Source organism: Telopea speciosissima, chromosome 11, assembly GCF_018873765.1.
Source record: "Telopea speciosissima isolate NSW1024214 ecotype Mountain lineage chromosome 11, Tspe_v1, whole genome shotgun sequence".
NCBI classification, from domain to species: Eukaryota; Viridiplantae; Streptophyta; class Magnoliopsida; order Proteales; family Proteaceae; genus Telopea; species Telopea speciosissima.
In genome coordinates this window covers 13,015,051-13,043,029 of record NC_057926.1, presented here as the reverse complement: position 1 = coordinate 13,043,029, position 27,979 = coordinate 13,015,051, and the positions used below count along the sequence as shown (strand labels likewise).

The 27,979-nt window shown below is 40.8% G+C and overlaps 1 protein-coding gene across 1 annotated transcript in view; it reads right to left on the bottom strand.

Annotated features, from left to right (window-relative positions):
- Window positions 1–27,979, bottom strand: part of LOC122646114 (exocyst complex component EXO84B-like) — a 91,131-nt gene that overhangs the window by 26,119 nt on the left and 37,033 nt on the right. The window contains exons 2-3 of the mRNA XM_043839599.1: window positions 22,502–22,599; window positions 20,795–21,851 (exon numbers count right to left, since the gene is read on the bottom strand). Of these exons, the coding sequence (XP_043695534.1) occupies window positions 20,795–21,851; window positions 22,502–22,599 (1,155 nt within the window). The remainder of the gene's footprint in view (window positions 1–20,794; window positions 21,852–22,501; window positions 22,600–27,979) is intronic.

Below are 27,979 nucleotides of genomic sequence, written 5' to 3'. Positions count from 1 at the left end.
GCCGATCACACCTTGTTTATATGAAGGAAGGGCAGCAATATTACAGCCCTAATTGCATATGTTGATGACATTGTAGTCACGGGAAACAGCGAGGCTGAAATCTGAAAGCTTAAACTTTACTTGGCTCGGCAGTTTGAGATCAAGGATCTTGGTCCATTGAAGTATTTTCTGGGGATTGAAGTTTCAAGATCCAAGCAAGGGATCAATGTTTGTCAGAGAAAATTTGTCCTTGATCTACTTACAGAGACAGGGTACTTAGGGTGTAAGCCAGTCTCCTCCCCAATTGATCAGAACCACAAATTAGGAGAAGATTGTGGTGAACCTCTTGTAGATGCTGAAAAATATCAGAGATTAGTAGGCAAGCTAATCTATCTTTCCCTTACCCGACCTGACATAGCCTATGCTGTTGGTGTGGTAAGTCAGTTTATGCATGCACCAAAAATGGATCATCTTGATGCAGTTCATAGAATCCTCAGATATTTAAAATCATGTCCTGGAAAAGGTCTTCTCTTCTCTAGGAATGGTCACTTGAGGATTGAAGCATACACTGATGCTGACTGAGCTGGATCTATTTCTGATCGACGATCCACATCAGGGTACTATACTTTTGTTGGTGGAAATCTGGTTACTTGGCGAAGTAAGAAGCAACCTATAAAATCCACAATAAATTTAAACTTTTTGAAACTTGTATGATCTCAGGTTCCAGCTCTGTGTCCATGATTGCTTCGATGCTATGGGCTGCATCGGTCGAGGACACAGATGAAATACTCGACACACCTATGGAGGATTCCAAGGATCCTTCCCAACTTGCCCTTCTGGAGTCAGAGGACCCCGATGGAACCCCGCACAGGAGTTACCTGTGTCGAATTTGCTGCCTGGAGGCTATGCAGAAGCTCTCCCTCAATTAGAATTAATGTAAGTATGATTTAAATAGATTTATATAATGTTTTGTATGACCGAATAGGGTTAGCAGGGTATTTTAGTAAGATTGCCTCTGTGGGACCCAGTTCCCCAGTCGGGAATGCTGTTCCAAACAGTTACCCGTGTTCGGATGATCTCTGATGTCGTCTGACATCACATTATGGTTAGAATAATCATTAGAAACAGATTTATAACTATAAATAGCTTTAAAAATCAATTTTTGAAATGATTTATATCCAAAGGACAGAATTGCCCCTTAGTGCTTAAATACCATTTACACATATATATAACCCTCTCTTACACTATTCATATGTCACAATTACAAACTAAGGAGCTGAAGAATTCGTTCTCTCTTGGAGAACAAGAAACAAGAAAGAAGAATAAGAAGAAGGGAACGGGAAGAAAGAACTTAAAGCTAGATTTGGGCATCAAGCTTGGAGTACCATTAAGGCTGAAATTGAAGCTGTTATTGATTCTCTAAACTGAAATCAGGTTGGTTCCCTGCTGTTTCCTTCTCCTTCTCCTCTAAATTCAGTTTATTTTCAGCCTAAATTCACCTAAATAAGCTGGCCTCCATTAAAGCTTCAAGGCTAAGCTTGAATATTCAGATTTTACTATGAATTGGACTGTTTTGGAACAGTCCTAAACCAATTAAACCTGAAATTGTGTGATTCACCTCAATCTGACCCTAGTTGCTGAAACTATTAACTATGAAATAAACCCTAAGCCAACTAATTTAGGTTTAATTGATAAAATCCCTAAATTAGGAAGCCAAACATGAAATTGAACCTCTAATTAGACTGACCCACCTTAGTTTTAACCTAAAACACCAAATTTGGACCATGCATGCAAAGATCTGGTCAATTGAAGCAAAACCCCCAAATTCGGACACTGGGCCGGATGCTGTTGCAGGCCCAGGGGCGGTTGACCGGCTCCTTGGAAGTCTGCATCCGGCTCCCCCTTTTTGATGCCCCTATGACCTAAACCCTATGGGACTTAGCCCTGGACTGTCTCAGGACCTAATGAGTGATATTTGTATGCTGTTATAGGTCTGTTTCTACTGTTCTTGTCTGTTTTGCTGGGTCTTGGAGAGTTAATTGCAATAAGCTAAGCTACATTTCAGGTAAGGGGATTTTGACTTTAATTTCAGTGTGTTTGTGATATTTAATTTTGTTTTGTTATGGTTGTCATGTCATGCATCATATTAATAACACTGATCATGTATTTTTGTTAGCTTTAACTTCTTTGCATTAGATGTGCATGATATTAGGTTACATTTCCATATTGCATTTTGCATTTATTACTTGATTCTTGGAATTTATTATGATGTTGATGTTGTTGGACAGAATTGTTGTATTATCTATTATGATTCATATGTCATCATGATAGTATGCATTGGGTTAGGATTGGCATGAACCCAGTGCTACGACCCTTACCAACAGGGGTTGATGTGTTGGATAACCCGTGGTAGGTCCGAGGGGTTAATTCCGGAATGCCATTCACTGTCCCATGTTAGCGTGTGTACTCCGCTGTGGGAACAAACAGCAGGGTTAGTCATTGGGGGTCTGCTAGGGTCCGATGAGTTCATACCGGAACTGGCGGGTTTCCACCGTAGTAGAGTGGTATTCTTGGGAAGACCGATGAGTTCATTCCGTGACTGGGAATATCATACCTACTACAGTAGCACTTATACGTCATGAGACTTAGTATTGCTGTTAGGTGCATTCTTAGATCTAGGTCATGCATCATGGACTATTTGCACTTGCTTGTGTGTTTCCTTTACTGGGCTTAGTGGAGCTCACCCCCATGGATCCTTGCTTTTTTTCAGATGGCCTTGTTGCTGCTTCTGTGGGAGTCTCCTCTACGCAGGACTCTCCTTCAGCCCTTGAAGTTGATGCTCCTCTGACGGTGGTGCACGATGTTTTGTGCTCGTGCGATGACTGCACGTTCTCCTGAGATACTGCTAGATTCAGGGTTCTTCCCCTCTTTTACTTATACACTTTTGTATAGTTTATGTACATAAGACCTTTTGTTTTAATTCTTTTGTTTATGGAAGAATCACTGTAACTCTGGTCTTTTGAATATGTATATATATCACTGTTCAGTTTAGTCTCCCTTTATTGCTGCCTTATTTATGCATTTAATTGCTTCCGCTGCTTTTAATTCTGTATTTGTGGATATGATTGCGAATAGAGTACAACACTTGCTATCCTGGTGGGTTGGTTGGATGTGAGACACATCCAGTCATACTTGGCCCTTAGAAACCGGGCCGGGGTGTGACATTTAAGTGGTATCAAAGCAATCATGCTCTATTTCTATTCGCAGTCAAGTTCATGATACGGCAGCTCTTGGATTCATTGATCTGAAGGTGAGTCCAGTCTAGGGTTAAATAAAAACCTTAACTAAAAGCTACCAAGTAAAAAGAAACTTGATTGTGAGACTTGTATAAAAAATAAAATAAATTAGAACCTAAGATACATCAAAATAATAAAATAGATAGAACATAAAATAAGGTTAAACATGTACATTAAAAGTATGTATTACTGTAACAAGTGCGAATAGAGAAAGAAATTAAATACCTTATGATACTAAAATATTTATTCTTATGTTGTTATTATTATTATTATTAATATTGCATATAGTGTATGATGAAGCATACTATATTGTCAGTTGCTGCATTCATACTTTATCTGTGCATTCCTGTATCAAACTATAAATGCATATGCTAATAGTTTGATTCCTTCCTCAACTGATCAACTATGGTGGGCTAGCATCCTAACACTTATCAGAGGCGTACCACTGAGGGGCGTGCACAAGCAGCCTCTTCCTCTAACCCTGCTCATAATGATCCTCCAGCTGAGGGTGCACAAGGAAACCCTCCTGACATGCCTATACATGACATTGCTGGCCTTGTGAACACTATAATGGAAAGGCAGCAACAGAAGATGCATCAGATGGTCACTGCCATGGGTGATCAATTCCAAGCAGTTATTAGGAATTTACAGACTCCACAGGCAGCCCCTGCTGTCCCTACCCCTCCTGCACAGCATAATGATGCAGAAGGTCGCCTAATGGAGAGGTTTCTGAAGATCTAGCCACTCACATTTGCTGGGATTACCCAGGACACACTGCAGCCTGTGAGATGGGTAAAAGAAATGGAGAAGGCTTTTAAGTTTCTAGGCTGTACCGAAGAGCAGAAGCTTACCTGTGCTGGTTATAAGCTTCAGTCTGAAGCAGAAGCTTGGTGGGAGACAACTAGGCCTATCTTAGAGGCTGCCCACCCAGTTCTAACATGGGAGATCTTCAAGTAAGCCTTCTTTGGAAACTACTTTCCCACCAGTGTAAGGAAGAAGAAGGAAATTGAATTGGCTGAGTTGACATAGGGACCTAGATCAGTGTTAGAATACCAACAGAAGTTCGAGGAGCTTTTCTTCTTTGCTCCTCCTCATCTAAACACTGATGAAGCTAAAGCTCAGAATTTTGAGGATGGGTTGAGGCCACAAATTGCCTCCATCATGACTACTCGAACCACCCAGGGTTACTCTGAGGCAGTACAGCTGGCAAAGAGAGTGGAAGATAAACAAAGAGATTCCTATCAAGTAAACCAAGGCCTTGACAAGAGGTCTGTACCATTTGGAGACAAAGAATACAAGAAGTTCTCCAAGCCCTCCTATTATAGCTCAGCTCCATCTCAGTCTCAAAAGAGCGACTCAGAATCATCGGCCCCCAAGCCGGTATATGCAAACCCCACCACAAGGGCTATTGAAGCATCGATACCTGTTGCCAGTCAAGAAGCCAAATGCTACAATTGTGGTCAAGCGGGCCACTTTTCAAGGTCCTGTTACAGCCAGAGATCCATACTCCCTTATTGACAACAAGGAAACCAGCCTCAGGGGCGAGTTATCTCCGTCTCTGCTGATGATGCTAGGGCAAACCAGACAGTTGCTATAGGTATCACCCTTGTCTATGCATTATTAGTATATTCATTGTTTGATATCATGCATGTGTATACACTAAGTCCTTATCATATAGGTACCATTCCTGTTTGTTTATAACCAGCATATGCACTGTTTGACACCCATAGGGTCAGTGATAGAACTAAGCACGGTATCTGGACCGTGTTCAGTAAAGATTTCTGGCCAGGAGATGATTGCCCATTTGATTCAGCTTGATATGACTGACTTTGAAGTCATATGAGGTATGGATTGGTTGGCGGCATACAAAGTAGATGTGCTTTATGCAGAGAGGAAAGTCTTATTCAAGCCAAGAGCCGAGAAAGAATTTATGTTTGTGGGTGACAAAAGTGAAGACTTAGGAGTATAATATAGCTTAGGAATGCCTTAAAAATAATAATAATAATAATATATAAATAAATAAATAAAAGAAGAAGAATAATACTACATTGCTTAGATTAAGAAGATAAAGCTCCTGGCCCTGATGGGTTCAGTATGGGATTCTTCTCCACTTGCTGGGACATCATTGGAACCGAGCTTATTGGTGCCATCAAGAGCTTCTTCTTCGACCCTCATCAGATCTTCAACATCAACCATACCTTTCTTTGTCTCATTCCTAAATCCTCTGGTGCCTCCTCCATGGCTGACTTCAGACCCATCTCCCTTTGCAACCTCCTCTATAAGTTCATTGCCAAAATCCTTGCCAACCGTCTTCAACTAGTCATTGACTCCCTCGTTAGCCCCAACCAGTCCGCCTTCATTTCTGGGAGAAGTGTCTCGGATAACATCATCCTTTGTCATGAAATTGTCCAAGGCTTTCAACGGAAAACCACTTCCCCTTCAGCCCTTCTAAAGATTGACTTCCACAAGGCTTTCGACTCCATTCGTTGGGATTTCATCACCCAAGTCCTTCTTAAAATGTCTTTCCCCCCTTCCTTTGTTAGTTGGATCCACTTTTGTATCTCCACCCCTCGTTTCTCCGCTCTCCTCAACGGCAGCCCTGCGGGTTTCTTCCCCTCCTCTGCTGGCATCCGCCAGGGATGCCCCCTCTCCCCTTTCCTCTTCTGCCTTTCCCTCGAGGTTCTCTCTTGCAGTCTCCAGTCCAAAACGGACCTCCATCTCATCTCCCCCATTCCCAAGTGCAAACCTATCAACCTGACCCATCTTGCTTTTGCGGACGATCTTATGATCTTCTCCAAGGCCATTCCCTCCTCCATTGAGCATATAATGTCCTCCCTGCACCTATTCCAAGACCTCTCCGGGCTTCGCATCAACCTTCTTAAATCCCAAATCTTCATTGCTGGGGTTCCTGACTCGACCAAAGCGACCCTCTCCAACATCACTGGCTTCCCCATTGCCACCTTATGTCCGCTACCTCGGCCTTCCCCTCATTCCAGCCAGACTCTCAGCCCATCATTGCAACCCCATCCTCGACCTTCTCCGCAAGAGACTGCAGCTTTGGAAAGCCAAACTTTTATCCTATGTTGGTCGCCTCGAGCTCGTCAGATCGGTTCCCCAGTCTTGCTATATCTATTGGAGCGGTGTTTTTGGCCTTCCAAAGGCTACTATCAAGGCTGTCGAGTCCATCATGTGTGCTTTCCTATAGAAAGGTGTGGACTCTGCCAGGTTCCTCCACCCCAAGAGTTGGTCCTCTATTTGTCTCCCCAAATCTGAAGGTCTGGGGCTCAGAAGGATCAAAGATGCTAATGTTGCAGGTTCCATCAAGCTGCTCTGGAAAATCCTCTCCAACAAATCTAGTATTTGGACTTCTTGGGTGTATGCGGGGCCTCTCCGTAGAGACTCTATATGGACAGTCAGCTATAGCACAGACTCTTCCTGGATTTGGCGCAGAATTCTTCAAGTGAGGCATATTGTTAAAGGAGCTATCTTTTGCAGGATCGATGATGGGTTGAAGACCTACCTTTGGCTTGATAATTGGCACCCTTCTGGTGTCCTAGCATCCATAGTCAGTCCTCGTGCCATCTACGATTCCGGCTTGGATAGGCTTACCCCTGTAGCTTCCATCATCACTGATGGTTCGTGGTCCCCCCCCCTCTCCCCCCCCTCCCCCCCCCCTTAATGATCTTTGGAGTTCCCTCCCCCTTATTCCCCCAGGGCACAGAGGCAGAGGGGACACCATCCTATGGCTTCCCTCCCCCACAGGTACTTTCAGCTCCCACTCTGCTTGGGACATGGTCAGGCATAGAGGGACCCCCTGTCCTTGGTACAAAGTGGTTTGGTACAAAGGCCACATCCCTAGGCAGAGCTTCACTGCTTGGCGTGCCCTTGCGAATTGCCTTCCAACTCAGGCCTTCCTCATCCACCGACACATGCAAGTCTCCCCTAGATGCTGCCTTTGTTGGATTGGTCACGAAGACATCGACCATCTCTTCTTCACTTGCCCCTTTGCTGCCTCCATTTGGAACCGGGTTCTCTGCCATTGCTGGCCTGCTCGTAGAAGGCCTCTTCCCCTATCCCGAGAATGGATTTGGATTCATATGACTTTTGGTGGAATGTCGATCTGTGACACGGTTGGAAAAGTCGCCTTTTGTGCTACTATTTCCCACATTTGGAGGGAGCGTAACCTTAGAAGATGGACGTCCAACTCCCGCTCTTTAGACACGATTTGGAAGGCCATCTTCTTTGATGTTTCATCTAAAGCTAACTCCCTCCCCCCAAGTAGTGTGATTGATTCCCCAAGGAACAGGTGTATTGTTGTCTCCTGGGGTCTCTCTTCTACTATTTTGCGCCCTACCTAGTCCTTTCTAGTTTCGGGCTTGTTGGCCTTCGGGCTTGTATATCCCTCCCCCCTCTTCTTTGTAATTAAATTTTTATTCATCCAAAAAAAAAAAGTAAACAAAAGAAAAAGGATAGGAAAAAGCTAGACAAATGGGAACTCATCTCACAATTTATTCAAGGGGGTTTAATGTAGATAAAAACATAAATAGGCTTTAACAAAGATCAAATAGGACTGCTAAGTAAACCACAATAAAATCTCTAATATGAACTATAAGGAACTAACCTAATTTCACGGAAAGTGCATTGGAAATTAGACCCAAAGAAAGTATAGCACTATAGGTGACTGAACCCCCTATGAAAGCAACCCAAGAAGCCATAGGAGACGTGTAGAAGCGAATAATAACATTTGATACAATTAGGCTAGGCTTACCTAAGGCCTAGGATCTATTAAAACCCCAATCAAATTTTAAGTAACCTGAAGTATTAGAAGGAGAACCTCCTAGATAAGAAGAAATTTCACATAAGAAAACTTATGAACAATCCAAGTATTGAAAGGTATAGGAAAATTTAAGGATTTCATAATGAAAGACCTAGGAATGCTAGTTTAGGCATCCTGCCAAACACCTTAAAGGCATTAGAATAACAAGCTATTCTTAAAAAAAAAAAAAAAAATTTTGAATTCCTTCACTTAAAACATAATGCAGTCAAGACAAGAACAACTGAGAATAGAAAGGGACTGAAATTGAAAGATTTGATAATACTTTGCTCAACGATAGGTATGAGTGGAGTAATGGGTCCCCGAATGTCCCCTCCGTTATTGGGAGTGAGCAATAGGGATCCCATCAATATTCTAATTCATCCTACAGTTGAGTTAAGTATTGCAAAACCAGAAATGAAAATCTTCATAAAGGAAAAACCCTATAAGCAAGAATTGTACAAATTTATACACTACAACCTAAACTTCAAAAATATTGATAAAAGTATAATAATCGAATTATATGAAGATATCATGAACAGAATGGAATTTAAATACAAGAAGAACATAAACAAATACTAAAGAATAATAAGAACGAAAATAATGATAACAATACTAATGAGAATATTTTTTTTGGATTCTTGGTGTAGATACTTACTTTGTCGATATACTGAGTAAGCCTTGTAATGGATTGTTCCCAGCTTACATTAGATACTCTAGGACTCCCCCGGTTGTTTATTCTTGTGTGTTTACAGAAACAATAGGAGAGTTTAGGAAATGAGAGTAGTGTCTTTGGTCAGTTTAAAATACTGTCGGACCCGGAACCGGTCAACAAAGCCATCGACCAATAGATTGTACGGTACCCAATACAGGAGACGACCTAAGAGTGTAAGTTATAATGCAGTTGAAGTAACCTCAATTGTTCGAATTACCAGTTGCGTCAATTTCGAGGACGAAATTCTAATAAGGGGGGTGGAATGTAAAATCCGCAATAAATTTAAACTTTTTGGAACTTGTATGATCTCAGGTTCCAGCTCTGCGTCCATGATTGCTTCGATGCTATGGGCTGCATCGGTCGAGGACACAGATGAAATACTCGATACACCTATGGAGGATTCCAAGGATCCTTCCCAACTTGCCCTTCTGGAGTCAGAGGACTCCGCACCGGAGTTACTTGTGTCAGATTTGCTACCTGGAGGCTATGCAGAAGCTCTCCCTCAATTAGAATTATTGTAAGTATGATTTAAATAGATTTATATAATGTTTTGTACGACCGAATAGGGTTAGAAGGGTATTTTAGTAAGATTGCCTCTGTGGGACCCAGTTTCCTAGTCGGGAATGTTGTTCCAGACAGTTACCCGTGTTCGGATGATCTCTGATGTCGTCTGACATCACATTATGGTTAGAATAATCATTAGAAACAGATTTATAACTATAAATAGCTTTAAAAATCAATTTTTGAAATGATTTATATCCAAAGGACAGAATTGCCCCTTTGTGCTTAAATACCATTTACACATATATATAACACTCTCTTATACTATTCATATGTCACAATTACAAACTAAGGAGCTGAAGAATTCGTTCTCTCTTGGAGAACAAGAAACAAGAAAGAAGAATAAGATGAAGGGAAGGGGAAAAAGAACCTAAAGCTAGATTTGGGCATCAAGCTTGGAGTACCATTAAGGCTGAAATTGAAGCTGTTATTGATTCTCTGAACTGAAATCAGGTTGGTTCCCTGCTGTTTCCTTCTCCTTCTCCTCTAAATTCAGTTTATTTTCAGCCTAAATTCACCTAAATAAGCTAGCCTCCATTAAAGCTTCAAGGCTAAGCTTGAATATTCAGATTTTACTATGAATTGGACTGTTTTGGAACAGTCCTAAACCAATTAAACCTGAAATTGTGTGATTAACCCCAATCTGACCCTAGTTGCTGAAACTATTAACTATGAAATAAACCCTAAGCCAACTAATTTAGGTTTAATTGATAAAATCCCTAAATAAGGAAGTCAAACATGAAATTGAACCTCTAATTAGACTGACCCACCTTAGTTTTAACCTAAAACACCAAATTTGGACCATGCATGCAAAGATCTGGCCAATAGAAGCAAAACCCCCAAATTCGGACACTGGGCCGGATGCTGTTGCAGGCCCAGGGGCGGTTGACCGGCTCCCTAGAAGTCTGCATCCGGCCCCCCCTTTTTGATGCCCCTATGACCTAAACCCTATGGGACTTGACCTTGGACTGTCTCAAGACCTAATGAGTGATATTTGTATGCTTTGTTATAGGTCTTTCTCTTGTTCTTATGCAGTTTCTTTGGGTCTTGGAGAGTTAATTGCAATAGGCTAAGCTACATTTCAGGTAAGGGGATTTTAACTTTAATTTCGGCGTGTTTGTGATATTTAATTTTGTTATGTTATGGTTGTCATGTCATGCATCATACTAATAACACTGATCATGTATTTTTGTTAGCTTTAACTTCTTTGCATTAAATGTGCATGATATTAGGTTACATTTCCATATTGCATTTTACATTTATTACTTGATTCTTGGAATTTATTATGATGTTGATGTTGATGTTGATGTTGTTGGACAGAATTGTTGTATTATCTATTATGATTCATATGTCATCATGATAGTATGCATTGGGTTAGGATTGGCATGAACCCAGTGCTACGACCCTTACCAACAGGGGTTGCGGTGTTGGATAACCCGTGGTAGGTCCGAAGGGTTAATTCCGGAATGCCATTCACTGTCCCATGTTAGCGTGTGTACTCCACTGTGGGAACAAACAGTAGGGTTAGTCATTGGGGGTCTGCTAGGGTCCGATGAGTTCATGCCGGAACTGGCGGGTTTCCACCGTAGTAGAGTGGTATTCTTGGGAAGACCGATGAGTTCATTCCGTGATTGGGAATATCATACCTACTACAGTAGCACTTATACCTCATGAGACTTAGTATTGCTGTTAGGTGCATTCTTAGATCTAGGTTATGCATCATGGACTATTTGCACTTGCTTGTGTGTTTCCCTTACTGGGCTCAGTGGAGCTCACCCCCATGGATCCTTATTTTTTTTCTGATGATCTTGTTGCTGCTTCTGTGGGAGTCTCCTCTACGCAGGACTCTCCTTCAGCCCTTGAAGTTGATGCTCCTCTGACGGTGGTGCACAATGTTTCGTGCTCGTACAATGACTGCGCGTTCTCCTGAGATACTGCTAGATTCAGGCTTCTTCCCCTCCTTTACTTATACACTTTTGTATAGTTTATGTACATAAGACCTTTTGTTTTAATTCTTTTGTTTATGGAAGAATTACTGTAACTCTGGTCTTTTGAATATGTATATATATCACTGTTCAGTTTAGTCTCCCTTTATTGTTGCCTTATTTATGCATTTAATTGCTTCCGCTGCTTTTAATTTTGTATTTGTGGATATGATTACGAATAGAGTACAGCACTTGCGATCCTGGTGGGTTGGTTAGATGTGAGACACATCCAGTCATACTTGGCCCTTAGAAACCGGACCAGGGTGTGACACAACCTGTGGTGGCTAGGTCAAGCGCTGAGGCAGAATTTAGAGCCATGGCTCACGGAGTGTGTGAAATCTTGTGGATAAAGAGACTTGTTCAAGAATTGGGATTTGAGACTGTTGAACCTATGAGTTTATATTGTGACAACAAGGCAGCCATAAGTATTGCCCATAACCCAGTGCAACATGACAGGACTAAGCATGTTGAGGTTGATAGACATTTTATTAAGGAAAAGATCGAGTCAAAGACCATCTGCATCCCGTTTGTGAAGACAAATGAACAAGTGGCTGATATCTTCACCAAAGGACTTAGCACTCATCACTTTGACTGTTTATTGGACAAGCTGGGTATGTATGACATATACCACCCAGCTTAAGGGGGAGTGTTAAGAATAGGAGTTTAGTTTAAGGGGTATTCTTGTACATAAGCCCATTTAGTTTTATGTGTTTTCTGTTATTTGTATAAGGCCAGGGGCCCCTCTGTAATTTATCATTCTTTTCAATATAAGCATGTTTGTCTCTTGTTGAGACATAACAGATTAACACAAATCAATTCTCCTCTCTTCTTCTCCTTTTTCCTTCTTCTCTAAAACTGAACAGTGCCTCCGTGTAATGGGGTCATAACACTTATAGCCCTTTTGGGGTTCTTTAATACCCCAAAAAGACGCACTTTGTAGATCGAGGAAACTTATCAGCCTAAGAATGCAAAATATGAACAAAAAACACACACCCAAACAGACGAGGAGGCAATGAAAATAACGGAGAATTGGGAAAAACAATGGAAATCGGAGACTGATTTTGAAGAACAGAAGAAGGCATCCGATGGATAAGATAACAAGAAGTCAATACCGCATCACCCCAAAACAGCTTTGGAACGTGCATATGCAACATGATGGCACGAGCCACCTCCAACAAATGCTGATTTTTACATTCCGCAACTCCATTTTGTTGTGGAGTATAAGAACAGCTAGTTTGGTGAATTATACCATGAGCATCACAAAAAACAGATATTTCAATTTGAGCATATTCCAAGGCATTATCAGAACAGCAAATTCTAATAGAAGAATCAAATTGGTTCTTTATTTCATTATAAAAACTTTTGAATACAGATGGAAACTCAGAACGATCATTTAAAAGATACAACCAAGTAAGAAGGGAGTGACCGTCCACAAAAATAACAAAATAACGGAAACCAGCCCTATTTGGCACACGACAATGACAAAAAAAAAATCAGAATGGACAAAGGAAAATAAAGCAAGACTCCTAGACACATTGCGAGAAGGAAAGGAAGCACGATGATGCTTTCCTACTCGCAGGCTTCACATTCTAGAGTTTAGACTAGACATAGACCTGTAGATAGGAAACAAAGCTTGGAGTTTAGACAATGACAAATGACCCAACCAACAATGCCATTGAAGAGGGGTAACATCACCTATGGTATTTGCAGCACCAGAAGTAGGTGCAGCACTATTGAGGTAGTAAAGACCATCTTTCTCACGCCCTCCACCAATAGTCTTCCTCGTGTGAGATCTTGAAAAACACAGCAGGAAGGGGGAAAAAATGACTGACCAATTCAAGGCTTTAGTTAACTGACTAACAAAGAGAAGATTTAAAGGAAATTGAAAAATATGTAAAACAGATGAAAGATGAATAAAAGAGGTGGGGGGGGGGGGGAAACTGTACCATGACCAGATACTGGAGAGGAATCTCCATAAGCAAGAATGACAGATGAAGGATGATTACTTGTAGAGAAAGAGGAAAACCAAGTAGACTTACCAATCATGTGAGCAGAAGCTCAAGAGTCAATTATCCAAAGGGAATAGGTAGTGGTCAGGAAAGTAGTAGTACCTGCATCATAGTTATCAAGGCATCGCCTTGGCGTCCAAACATCTTGGTCGCCTTGGACGCCTAGGCAGTCGCCTTGCCACCATGGTTGTATCGCCTTGCATTTTGACTCTCTAAAACGCCATGGTCGCCTTCTCGCCTTGATAACCATGACCTGCATGAGTGAGAGTAGTAGAGTATGAGGAAGCAACAGTGGATGCACGAGTGGATGTATCAAGACTCTATAAGTGCCTCAAAAGCTTATTGATATCGCCACGAAGCAAAGAATCAGTTGATCCACCTCCAGGTGATGGACTAGGATTGGTATCACTAGAGGATACCCAATCAGTACTACCTTCTGACACTGCATTATTAGCCAAAAGCTGAGCCCATTCTGGTTTACCATGCTTGGCCCAACAAGTATCAACATTGTGATTTGATTTACCACAAAAGGTGCAATGACGTGTACCACATTCGGGCTACTGACCACCAATGCCATGACCACGGCCTCCTTAACCTCGTCCCCTACCACGACCACGGCCAGCAGTAAATAGAGAGTTATCCTTGGAAGAGGAAGAGGAAGAGAAATCAGGCTTTGGAGAAGAGGCAATACGTTAAAGACGATAGTATGTATTATTAAGAGTAGGAACTGATTCCCCAGCAAGTGACCTTTCATAGCCTGTAATTCTGGATCAAGGTTGTAACACCCCACATGCATGTCATGATTATTTTATTATTATATTAGATGAACTTGAATATTTTAATGAATTTTTGAACATTTTTTAAAATATTTGCATTATAATGGGTATGTGATACCATTATTTATTATTATTTTATTGATGTTGTGCCATTTTTTATTAATGTACTTGAGCAGTGGCTTAGTTGTAATTTTCAGCATAGTCAATGACATGAGAATGTGAATTGTTTTGGTATATTAAAATCTTTTTTACTATCTTAATATATTATTTAAGTGAGTAAAGTAATATTTTATATTATAAAAATGTAGGGCATATTATTTTATTGTTTTGCATATGGGTCTTTCATATTATAAGATTATATTGCATTAAAATACACTAAAGTATATTTATATATTCAAGTGAATAGTGCTTATATGACATATATAACTATATATGAGGTATTTATATATTAAAGACTAAGTGAACAGTTTTTTAGTGATGGGTTTCATTAGCAATACATCATGAAGTTAGTGGGTTGTGAGGTGGCAACTTACATCATCAACATTATTCGCATGATTTTAGTGGAAAATTGAGGTGACAGCATGGTTTTAGTGGGATTGAAGAGGTGGCAGCTTAAGGATTAGCATGGTTTTAGTGAGATTGAAAAAGTGGCAGCTTGAGGATTAGAGATTGGTGAATGGCATTATGTGGCTTCAGCCTAGATAGCCACCTAACATGGGTACATGAGGTGTTCAACAATAGAGAGTTGATTTTCTAATGATGCTTTGACTGGAATAAGTTATGATTAGTAGTAATTGGTAATATGTATGTATTTGGATTAAAATGGTTACTAGTATTAACAAACACGGATTATAAGAAAGGTATATGATGCAGATTCATCACCGAAATGGGCTTATTTTATTAGGAATAAGTCTAGGGTGGGGTTCTATACATGTTGTGCCTTTGATCCCATGGGTTTTCTATGTAATAGGCCACTTTAATGGGCCTAACATATGGGTACTATGGTTATCCACGGGATTAGTTAGTAGATTTCTTTTTATTCGGTTAGTGGTCATGTGATCACTTAGGTGATCATGTGACTTGGTTAAGTGGTCATGTGACAACTTAAGTGGTCATGTAACTATTTAATTGTTATTTAAGTTGGGCCGGATTAGGAATCTATCAGTCTAACCATGTTCTGAGTCTATTTCCTTTGTTATTTCACTTTCTTAGTCAGTTTAGGTTACGTACTAGGTTAAGGATTGGTTTAGGCCTTTCCTTTCTAGTGTAGAAGTCTATTTTTGAGTCTTTTATACTAGGTTGTAAGGGAGGCAAACATGTAATACGAATTTTGATATTAATGAAAAGCTTTTGCTGCTCTTCTTCTCCATTGAAGATTTTTGTCTTGTGTTTGATCAAGGTTGGTGGGATCGGTGTTTGATCCGATTGACACCTTGCAGTGGGAAGCCCGGGTGATTCGTTGGTGGGATTGGTGTTTGCTCCAATCGACACCTTGAGGTGTGAAGCTCGGGTGGTTCTTCTGAAGCTCTCCTTCAAGTTCTTTAAATATATCCTTTAAGTTCTAGTTAAAGACTCAATTTTTATTCAAGTTTCATCCTCAAACAAGCTGCTGCCAAGAGCAATCTGCAACTATAGTAAGTTTGAGATATCCCCATTCCCATCTTTCTTCTTCTAATCCTCTACAACCCAAACCCTAGTTTTCCCCTTTGTTATTTTCAGTTTTCCCATACCCTAAATTCCTCACAGACCTAACTAGCCATCAGAATTTCATCAAACTTCAACCACAACACCCCCTGCCCATAAGGAGAACTCGATCTCCCTTGCTGCCCATTCCAACCACTGAAACCCTAATTTATGCCCAGCCCAAACCAACCATCAGAACAGTCTACAAACCTGACCGATTATCCCCCATATCCTCCTAAGAAAACCATTCCAGTTTGGTTAACTTCTGTCCAGCCAAACCCTAGAAATCCATCTTTTCCTCTTTTCCCAAAACCCTATATTGCTCTTAATTCAAATCAGCATACTTTCCTCCATCAAAACATCTCAAGACCTTCACTGATAGACTCCCCTACCTTGACTTGACATAACCCTAATTTCACCAAAAACCTTATTTTGACCTAGCCGATTCACCTGTTCATAACAGATCCTGGTTTACTGGCTCCTAGTTGGTCCTCTACCAATCTAGGTATATGTGAAAATGGAATTAAGAAATCAAATTAGTAAGTACCCAGTAAACTGAAATCCGTTCTGGAAACGAAGAAGAAAAGAAGAAAGGAAGGAAGAATCTGCTCTAACTATGAAATCATATAGAATTGAAGTTCTTTGGGCTGCTGTATTATCAGATCCTAAGAGTTTCCTGTGTTTAGATTAGGGATACGATAGAGTTCAGCAAAAAAAATAGAGGAGTTGAGAATAAAGAGGAGGATTTGATTATCTCAAATCTGGAAGTTGTAATCTGAGGTTAGAAAACCCAGAATTTTTTATGTTAGTTTCTGGTTTTGTTGTTTAGAAGTTGAGTTTAAGAAATCTATTCTGTAATTGGAAGGTAATGACTTAAATATTGAGGTCTGGAGATGAGGATTTGGAGTTTAGATTTTCAAATTTGAAAGAATATAGAGAATAATTGAAGAGGAGAATCACAGCAGCTTAAGGGCAGAACAACTTTTGGTAAGATTCCAAAGTTTGATGAATTTAGCACTTCTCCATTTATTTTCAGTTTTTAGTTAGGTTTTGATTTAAGTTTTTAGAAGGGATTTTTGGGTTTGTAAAACCTTGTTCATGGTGTTAATTTGCAAGAAGGTTAAAACCCCGGGTTGCCCTGCTGAAACAGAGGAAGAAAGAAGAAGAGATTGGGTTCTCATTTCTATAAGGTATAAACAGATTTCTTTTTGTTCGGTTGAATCTGAAGCATAGAGCATTTAATCTATGTTTTAGATTCATTAATAGAGAATGTTTATGGGTAATTTAGTGCCCTGATTAAAGGGTTATTAGGCAATGGAAGGGAAGGGCAGAACTGAATGTTAACCCTGCTGGAACAGGGGTACAGAGTTGAACTCGGACCTGGGCAGAAACACAAGATCCGGTAGCAACCGTCAGCTTCTATCGTCCAAGAGAAAATGTGGATTATGTAGGGGTTTTTTTGGGAGTTTCTGTTAAGGACTTTGAGGACAGACCTTGTATCACTTTGATAGTTTATTGATGTGTCTTTTACACTCTACTTTTATAGTTTTGGGTGTCTCGTAAGGGGCCGTAACCTTTGAAGTTCGCATGTTGGTTGATCAAAAAACTTTCTTATCTTAGGATTAAGGTGAGGGAATTATGACTAAGTAATGTATTACATTGTGTGTATGCTAGGTGACAGAAATGAATGAATAATATATAATTAATTAGTGTAGTCATGTTTCAACTAGTTTGAATGCCTAACATGATAGTACATGGAAGTTGAATGATGTGTGTTATGAAATGCTTTTATTTAATGATACAATGCATATAACTAATGAATGTGAGAAGGAATCTGATATTTATTATGTAATGATCAAAGAATGTGAATGATTCCATATATTATATCAAGTGAATGAATGAAAAGAATGAAAATGGAATGAAAGAGAGAGAAAGAGAAAGAAAGTAAAGCATGTGCATTTGATTAATGGTAAATATGTTAAACACCCTTGTGGCTACCGCCCCTTTCCAGTAGAGGGTTATGTACTAGATGAGGGCCTTATGATGAGTAGGACCACGTCCATCCTAGGGCTCCGGTGCTTGGAACAAGGTGTAGAAGTGGCCTACAATGTACCTAGTGCTTACCCTCTCCAGAGCTCCAGTGCCTGGAACAAGAAGGTGAGACTACTAGACTAGTGGAATGTTATGATCTAGAGCTTGTCCTCCCCCAGGGTTCTAGTGCCTGGACACGTGGGAGTAGACAAGTCTAGTATGATGTTAAAATAGATGAGGGGTCCTCCCCCAGGGCTCCAGTGCTTGGACACATGGGAATAGAGAGCATCCATAGTGCTCACCTTATCATCCTCCTCAAGGTTGTAGTGCCTGGGACTAGAGTAGAATGGTGATACAAGGTCGACTCCCACCCTCAACAGATTGTGCACTACGGTAGTTTACTAATAAGCCAAGACCAGACCTAAATAAATAAAGAATGAAACTCTATGCTTTGTCAGTTATGTCTCTACTCTTATTATTATTTTGAATGCTTGTGTGTAAATGATCATGTGTACCTCACTGGGCATAAGCTCACCCTATATGAGTTGATGAATTAATGAAGAGACAGGAGAGGAAGAATTTACAGCTTCAGGATTTGAGGGTGGAGAGCCCTGATTTGGGAATTAGAGTTTTTGGAAGCTATTTTGAGGACAACACTTATTTTGGACCTGTAGATAGTATGTGATGATGGAACAGATGTATATGTTTTATGTAACTTGAACAGTTATGTATTTAATCTTTTTGACATGAACCAGACTGTAAATATTTATAGCCACCAGTGTATAAATTAACTTGTGAATACTTTGTATATATAATGTTTATGTTGTGCTTACATGTGATTCTGGGATGTAATTTGTTCGATTTATAGGAAAGAACGTGATCTTATGGATCGGCGCTCGTGAGAGCGGGACTTAATACCCTAACTGGGTATTGGGTCGTTACAAAGGCCAACTAGAAATTTAGAAACATAGAATTCATTCCATTGAATCTTCAGCTTCTCAATATCAGTGGTAAGTGGCTGAAAGACATTCAGTTCTTCCATCATACCCTTGAAGGCACCATAATACCCTTGTTATGACTTCCCAGGTTGCTTGAAATTGAATAACTTTTGTCATACATATCATAGATCTAGTCATGTTCTTCTCTTGAGAGAAGGTTTCCTGCAGGTCAACCCACACAACCTTGCCAGTGGTGTACATAACGTTGGCAACAATATCTGGTTCCATGCTGTTCCACAACCATATAAGGATAATAGCCTTCTCTTTCATCCATTCTTCATAAGCCTAAATGGCAGATTATTCCTTACTGTCAGATGCAGGAGGTGAAGATGTCACAGCTTGGGCCCATAGCAAATAATTTGAGCTTTCCTGTAAGTTTGATGGAGATTATTTGGACATTAACATTGACAGTAATACACCAGAAATTATCAAAACAGCAGCACAGCAGATAGAAAATCTTCAATGTAGAAGACCCCTAGATGATCTAACCTCAATAAGAAAACCAGCAGCACTAGGGGAGTCAAGGGTTGACATCACAGCAGCAGAAAAAACCCGAGAGAGGAACAGCACATTAGAATAGTGCTAACAGATCTTTACCGCCAGTTACAAAACAATGTGTAAAATCTGGAACTGCAAATCAGCATGAATGGATCCATATATGTGATCCTGAAACTCCATTGTTGACAGTTTCAAGTCTCCATAACAGTAAGGGGCAGCAGTAGGTGGCCGCACACCACAAGAAGAGAACCTAGAGCTCGATCAGCAGAAGGAAAAAAGAAAACCCTAATCTGATTACAGATGCGCTGATACCATGTTAGGAAATCAGGATCCTGTAATCAGACTCAAGAGGAAGAAGAAAGAACAAGCTAGAAAGTGGGAAACCTAGCCTGCAATCTTGGAAAACTGAATACCAGATCGCAGGCCCCAATCTTATTTATATTTTATTTATGGCAGATGAATTAAAACAAATAAAATGGACAAACTTGCCCCTAGCCCAGCCAACCTACTTACGAAAAAAGAGTAAGTGTTGATGTACCAGAAATAACCCTACTAAACAGACTTATACTAATACATATTCTGTTGACTGAAATACCCCTAGTATCTCAAAAAGGGGAAAGTTCAATACATGGTGGGCCATAGGACTGCGTTTGGATTTGAAATCCCTGAGATGGCCAATCCACATAAGCCCTACCCATTCAATGGTTAAAATTGCCACACCAGACCCCACTAGCTGGACAGTTCAAAATACAAAGGCAGAACAGATGAGTTATGACACTTGACACGTAAGACATCTACGCAGTGCTTTATCTATCCAATGGTCACTTTAGCCATATCAACCCTAGACATGGCAAAATAACACACTTACCTAGAAGTTTCTCTTCAGTTGCGTCACTTACAGTGGTTTTCTAATGGGCAACAACAAATATTTTAATTAGGACAACAGAAACTACAAATGTGGACGAAGCTTTAGTTTTTCGAAAGGACAAGACCTGGACAAAATAACCCAAAAAAAAAAGAAAAACAAAACAAAAAGTAATAAGAGATAAAAAAATAAAAGAAAACCACAACCAAGAGAAACCATAATACTTTCAATTACTTATGGGGTCAATAAGCTTTCTTCAATTAAAAAAAATATGTAACAAGACTCTAAGGTTGCTGGTACTAACCGTACTATACAGTTGGTGTTAAACAACTAATATATTGGATATTATAAGCTACAAAAACAATGGTTGGAAACAGAAAAACAATGACAACATGACATCTGAAAGGGCGATAACCTGGTATAAATCCTGCTTCTGCAGGGTCCAAGGGGGGGGGATCAACTAGAGTATATCCTAACCTTCGGAAGTTTTGCAGGAATTTTATTATAACATAAAAATAATAATATAACCCTTCTACATCGGTGAATCACAAATTCACAATTCAAGAAGAAAATCAAATCATTTACCTGTACCATTGAATTGAATCGATGAGCACTGCTTGAAAGTTTATGTTGGAATGCAATTCCAGAACCAACGGACATAGTTGAAGATCTGCCAGAGTAGCGTGTAACAGTTGGAGGATATGAGAGGACCCAATCATCTGCAGCAGCTAGGGCAGCAGTGCTCTCTTCAATTCGTTTTAAATTAGCAACCAATGCTTGCTCAACACTAGGCCTAAAGAGTTTCAAGAGAACGGGACAAAGAGATAAACCACGAGCTTCTAACAATGAACAATGACCTAAGGCTATTTGAACACATTCTGCAGCAGCTCTTAAACCTCCAGCAGCAGCTGACGAAGCCAATGCATGTCTCTTTACAAGAAATGCAAAAGCCTCTGTTTGTTTTGTAGCCCACATCACAAGCTCAGAGGCATATACTGGCTCCATACCAAAAACAGCCAAAGAATCCCTAGCTGCCTGCGCAATGGCAGAAAAAACCTGTTGAGAAAGAGCAGCAGTATACGCTCCTCCATATGAGGTGCTTGAAGGACGAAGACTTTGCATGTTACACTGAAATCTTTGGTAATGGGCATTAAGTAGCAAACTGTGAGCACGGGGTCCATCTCCAAGCCTTTTAAGAGCTGAAACAGCAGCACGGAGCTCACCACTACGAGTAGAGGGTTGGCAAGCAGCTTCAGAGAGCTGATCAGCTAATTTTTTTTTCCGTTCAGTGATAGCAGTTTGTAGAGATTTAAGCACCACTGGACTCAATGTTTTCTTTTCTTTTGCTTCTGCAGCTACCCTTTCCCCTTCATCAAGAGCATCCAAAGCTTCATCCACTCTCCTCTCAGCTAACAAAACGTCAAGGAGATCAGGGAATTCTGCAGACCATTTTTCCCTGTCAGAAGGTTCTTTATCTTCATAAGCAGAGACACCATGAGTTTTGGAACCTTCAGAAACAACGGTAGACAATGAATCGATGTTAACTCCTTCAGCTAAACCATGAATTAGAGCAGCCTGAGTGGACAGAAGATTTCTGATAGACAGAAGCTCGCCCTCTAGATCGGATATCTCCTTTGATGTGCTGTAAATAAACAGAACATGGATCATTATGTCAAATGTCATTGGTACATCAAAAGTATACAAAAGATGCAATCATAATAAATGATCAGAATGGACAGATTGGTCATAGATACAGAAATGAATATTAGTGTAAGAGAGAATATGTGAAATTGTTCTGGGTACTAGAACAATATCTATTGAATTTATGGACCAAAACTATCCAGCTTGGCTCTCTGAGTTTAGTGAAAATCCACTTGACCCCAATGCATGATTCCCTTTTTGTGCTTGTTTTCTATGGTATCCAGTAAACTCATTGTTGGGAAAGTCTAGTACATCCTATTACAATTTCAGGCCAAAGGAATGCTGTAAAATTGATTTGCATAATTTCCCAAATCTATGGCTTTGGACTTAGATTGTCATTATCAGTACTTCGTTAAATTATTAGGCACACAACCTCCAGGCATGAGGGATTTTAGTATTAACCTTTGCCACATCAAAAAATCTATTTGGCTATACAAATAGACAATAAATTTTGAAAGACCAATGACAAAAAAGAAATTATTGTGAATAACACTCATTGTCATTCAGTGGATAAAATAATATTCTAAAAAGTGTCAGACTGTCAGTAGAAAAGGAAAGACCTGTCAACATTGCAAGAAATTGTGAACTCACCGTATGAAAGCTGTATAGTTAGCATAAACACTCCTACGCATTTCCTCGGCAGAAGCCTTCTTCAGATCTAAAAGAGACGAGCATAATTGTCTTATCTCCTGTGGGCAGATGAAGCAACATGTTATCGTGACCCTCACGTCTCATGTATTAGTATTACGCATTCATATAAGATTCATGTTTTTACCAAAGACACAAAACTGATTGATGCAATCAATTAACATCCCAACTAGAAAGATGCAAAGATGGACTACTAAAAACAGCATAGCCAAAAATGGAAAAAAAGCAGCAGATTCACTCCACCTTCCCTCAACACCAACACCACAAAAAAATTGCAGCACAAATCTCACACAACAAACTTTATTTATGAAAATTCCTGTGTGCCTCCAAAAGAGAAGGAAACAAAAGAAAACCCAAACCCATCACCCATGCAACCCCAAGAGAAATAAAAATAATTGCCCATCCCAGCACCTCTTTGATATGCAAGCCATAAATAGCAGTCTCCAAACCGGGCCCATTTCTCTTACACCCAACAAAACTAAAGCTACTTAAGTCCCCAACCCTATGTACACATATTTTTCTCCCTTTTTTTCTTTGTTTTTTTTTTTTTGGGATAAGCTAATTTTTCTCCCTGCGAATAAACCAAAATAAAAAATGGTTACACATGTAGTAGTTACTCATAGCAGTAAAGATCCATCTTCTGTTGGAATAGGTTACTACTCTCCAGCAAACAACCAATACAATTAAAATAAAAATCAATCACCTCCAAAAAACTATACAGTGAAAATATTTGTGAGTTTTAAGTTTTAACAGCATGATCAATCTACTCTTCTTGTAACATCAGCGCCCCGACTACTTGACAACTGCCATTACTATAGCATCAGCAAATATGCCAACAGTTTGTACTTTATCTTTATTTTTTTAATTGGTTGCAATTCATTTCGTTTATATAAGAAAGTTCCCTTTTAGAGTAAAAGAACGTGGAAAATTTTGAAAACCCTTCACAGAAGGAAGTGGCAAGAAAGGGAAGTGGTACCATCAAGAGAGGACCAAGGGATTTCAAGCATAGTTCAAGAATTTGTGGAATTTTGCCTTGGTTTCAACATTTGTCGAGACAAAATATAGTGTGATATTGAAGGAATACAAGATTTTGGTCGAAATTTCAGTGTTTCACCGAATTTTTGATTATATGATTGAAACAATACTATAGCTTTGTAATAAATACCATATTTCATAGCTTTTTTATACATATTGAAAATAGGGCATGGCGAGGCGAAAGGGGGGGGGGGGGAGCAACTATGAAGCCCAGTTTATGATATGATACGAGCGCAGGAGGCCCCACGCCCGATTGGGCCTTTGTTTCAACCCATTTCGCTGGTTTCACTGGTTTCAACAGGAAAGGGAAAACTGTGATTTTTGGCCAAATCATATTCCTGTACAAGTGTGGAACAAGTTGTTGGGCAGTAGAGGAACAAATTGTATAACATTTGATAATTATGAAATGGTATATAATTTAATGTTTATTCATTCATAATGCATGTTTAAGGTGTTCTAGTACTAAATTTTGAGTGGAAAATACCATATTAGAAATATATACATTAGCATACAGCATATACTACCGAACTAGGATCCAAAATCAAACTACTATTTAAGTGTTTTAATTTTTTTCAAATCCAAGGGTTTCACTATATTTAGAAGGCCTAAAATATGAAGCAGATTTTGTTCAGACCAAGACTTGAGCTTGGGTGTTTTTCTAATTCACTCAAAACCTGAACCGTTGGTACTTCTAGGAGTAATTTACTTTCTTTTATTTATTGTAATCATGTCTGGAATAGGACTTATGAATTCCAGTACAGTGGGAGTCCTTTTATCTTGTTTTCTTGAAGTCCTACTAGTATGAGTAAGGGAAGAATCCTAGTCTGTTTTCTTATTAATGGGTGTAATATGGGTTCAATGTACTGTCCAGGTTCGATGTACCTTGTTTGTGCTAAGGTAGAGTTGAGTCATCTCCACCTAGCATACTTTATTCGTTTCCCTAATGCAATATCTATAACTAAAGTGGGCCTCTGTCCTGTAGTGACAAGCCAAAATATTCTGATCCCACTCTGATATTCAACTTGATATCAGAGCAGAAAACCCTAAATCCTTTTGGTTTTTCTTTTGCCACCGCCTTTGCCAGTAGAGCTCCACTGCTGATCTCGAGGCTTTGGCCTCTCCGCGTCAAACATGGCTGACTAAACATGCGCCGATGCATGTCACACCACGTCTGATCACCGCTAACAGCCATCGACCGGTGCTTCCACACCACCATCGCTACCGCCTACCACCACCGCCCACTGTCAATGGCCTATACCCACTGCCGCCGGTGTTTAGGGCTCCTGCCCTCCATACCGTGAAGCTTCCAAGGCTCTAGCCATCTGTTCGTCGCAAGCCTAGGGGACTCCACCCTCTCTGCTTCACCGACAGGAGCCTCCCACTGCCTCTGCTTCACCGCCAGGAGTCTCCTGCCCCCCTGCACTTACAATCAGGGGCCTTCCGCCCCCTCTGCCGCACCGCCAAGGGCCTCCCGCCCCTTCTGTTGAATCATCAGGGGCCTCCACTTCCTTCTGTTGCACCACCAGGGTCTGCATCCCACCCCACCCCTTTGTCACACTGCCAAGGGCCTCCGCCCCCTTCTGTTGCATCTCCAGGGACCTCCCGCCCCCTATGCTGTTACTCCAAGGCCTGCCGCCCCATCTGCAATGACATTCTAGGGCCTGTTGCCTCTGCTCTAAATTTCTTGGTATCTTCTTGGCCTTGTGCTGCTGTGACTTTGCTCATTTGTTTGCTGCCCATCTCGTGAATACTACAGTAGCCTCCACACTGCTACTTTTCTCTTTTGTCTATTTGTTAAAGTTCCATATCAGCTTCTTTGTTGTGATTCTAACCCATGGCGGACGAAAGTGATGTCAATGACTACGCGGGAGTTATTGGAGCTAGTGAGGTGAGTCATGTTGGGACTCATGACCATAACCTCTCTGAAGCTAGGTCCAACCAAGTTGAATGGGACTAACTACCTTGCATGGTCACGAGCATGCCTTTTGACTATCCGTGGAAATCACCTTTAGGGTTATTTGACTGAAGACACCCCTAAGCCCTCCAGTGGTGCTGCTAAAACCACTTGGCTTGCTAATGATGCCTTGGTGATGTCCTTTCTCCTAAATTCCATGGAGGTACAAATTAGTGCTAGCTTTGTTCTACTCAACACTGCACAGGAACTATGAGAAGCTGTCCAACAAACTAATGCTCAGACCAGCAACTATGATCAAATTTATGAGCTCCACCGTCAGGTTCGGGAAACCACCCAGAAGTATATGTCCCTTACCTCTTATTATGCTGCCTTGACTGCACTCTGGAAACAGTTGGACTTTTATCATCCTGTCCCCATGGTGTGTACTGTTGACATTGCTAGCTTTCAGAAGGAACGTGAGATAGAGAGAGTTTATGATTTCCTCACAGGCTTAAACCCAGAATATGACCATATTAGAATACAAATTCTGGGACAGGACACGTTCCCTACTCTTCTACAGTCATTTAATATTCTGCAACATGAGGACCATCGTCATTCTATGATGATGCGCATTGATGCCCCCTAGTATGCCTCCTCGCTCTACTCTGGTTTCTACACCTGTCTCTGGGGAATCTGCTGCTCCCAAGGCCTCTACTGGTACTCGAGAACCGGTTAAATGTGATTATTGTGGCAAGCCTCAGCATACTCGAGAAACATGTTGAAAACTCCACGGTTGGCCCAAAGGTGGGGATGTGTGGTGGAAAACAGGGTTCCACTCGACATCAAGCAAGTCTGACTGAATCCTCTGAAGTTTTTCCACTGGACTGTCTGCACCTACATCTGGCTCTACAACTCCCTTCTCTTTGGATCAGCTATTGGCACTTCAGTGCATGATGTCCCACCTGGGACCTCTCTTGCACCTTCCCCTGCCCCTACTTCAAATCTAGCCCAGTCAAGTATTTTTCATGTTTCCTCTTGTTCTAGTTCCTCATGGCTCCTCGACTCTGGGGCCTCATACCACATGACTAGTTCTTCTGACCTTTTTTCCTCTTATCATCTCACATCGAGAAAGGACAAGGTTTGTGTGGCTGACGGATCTTTTTTTTTGGATGAATAATAATTTAATTGCGAAGAAAAAGGGGGGGAAGGGATATACAAGCCCGAAGGCCAAGAAGCCCGAAGCTAAGTAGGGCTCAAAATAGTGGAAGGGAGACCCCAGGAGACAATAATAAGTCTGTTCCTTGGGGAATCTAACACACTAGTCAGGGGGAGGGAGTTAGCTTTAGATGAAACGTCAAAGAAGATGGCCTTCCAAATCTTGTCGAGAGAGCGGGAGTTGGACGTCCATCTTCTAAGGTTACGCTACATCCAAATGTGGGATATAGTAGCACAAAAGGCAAGCTTTCCAACCGTGTCACAAATCGAGTTGCCACCAAATGTCATATGAATCCAAACCCATTCCCGAGAAAGCGGAAGAGGTCTTCTACGAGCAGGCCAGCAATGGCGGAGAACCCGATTCCAGATGGTGGTAGCAAAGGGGCAAGTGAAGAAAAGATGATCTATGTCTTCATGACCATTCCAACAAAGACAGCATCTAGGAGAGACTTGCATGTGGCGGTGGATGAGAAAGGCCTGAGTTGGGAGACAATTTGCTAGGGCACGCCAAGCAGTGAAGCTCTGCCTAGGGATGTGGCCTTTGTACCAAACCACTTTTTGCCAAGGACAGGGGGTCCCTCTATGTCTAACCATATCCCAAGCGGAGTGGGAGCTGAATGTGCCTGTGGTGGAGGGAAGCCATCAGATGGTGTCCCCTTTGCCTCTATGACCAGGAGGAATAGGAGGGAGGGAACTCCAGAGGTCGGCAAGGGGGGGGGGGGAGAGGTGGGAGGGGACCAAGAGCCATTGGTGATGATGGAAGCCACTGGGGTAAGTCTGTCCAAGCCGGAATCATAGATGGCACGGGGGCTGACTATAGAGGCCAGGACACCTGAAGGATGCCAATTGTCAAGCCAAAGATAGGTTTGCAACCCATCATCAATCCTGCAAGCAAGGATTTAAGTATCGGTATCGGGTATCGTATCGGTCGGGCCATTTTAAGAGACGTATCGTATCGTATCGTATCGGAGATACGTATCGACCGGTGCAAAAACGCATGAAAATGATCAAAATACACATGGAAATACACTTTTGGACAATAAAAACAATATAAACAAGCAATTTGTGTCATATATCATGCATATATACCAAGAATTGTGAATAATCAATAACTAGACAAGTGCGGCACATTGAAATTGTTATAAAAGATTAAAAGATGAAATTTCTTACATGTAGAGTCACTCTATTGCCATGAAGAATGTCGGGGTGGATCAAAGTCATGTCTATAAAGGTCTTCAACAATAGGAGCGACTATTGTGATAGATTTTAGGGTAAAT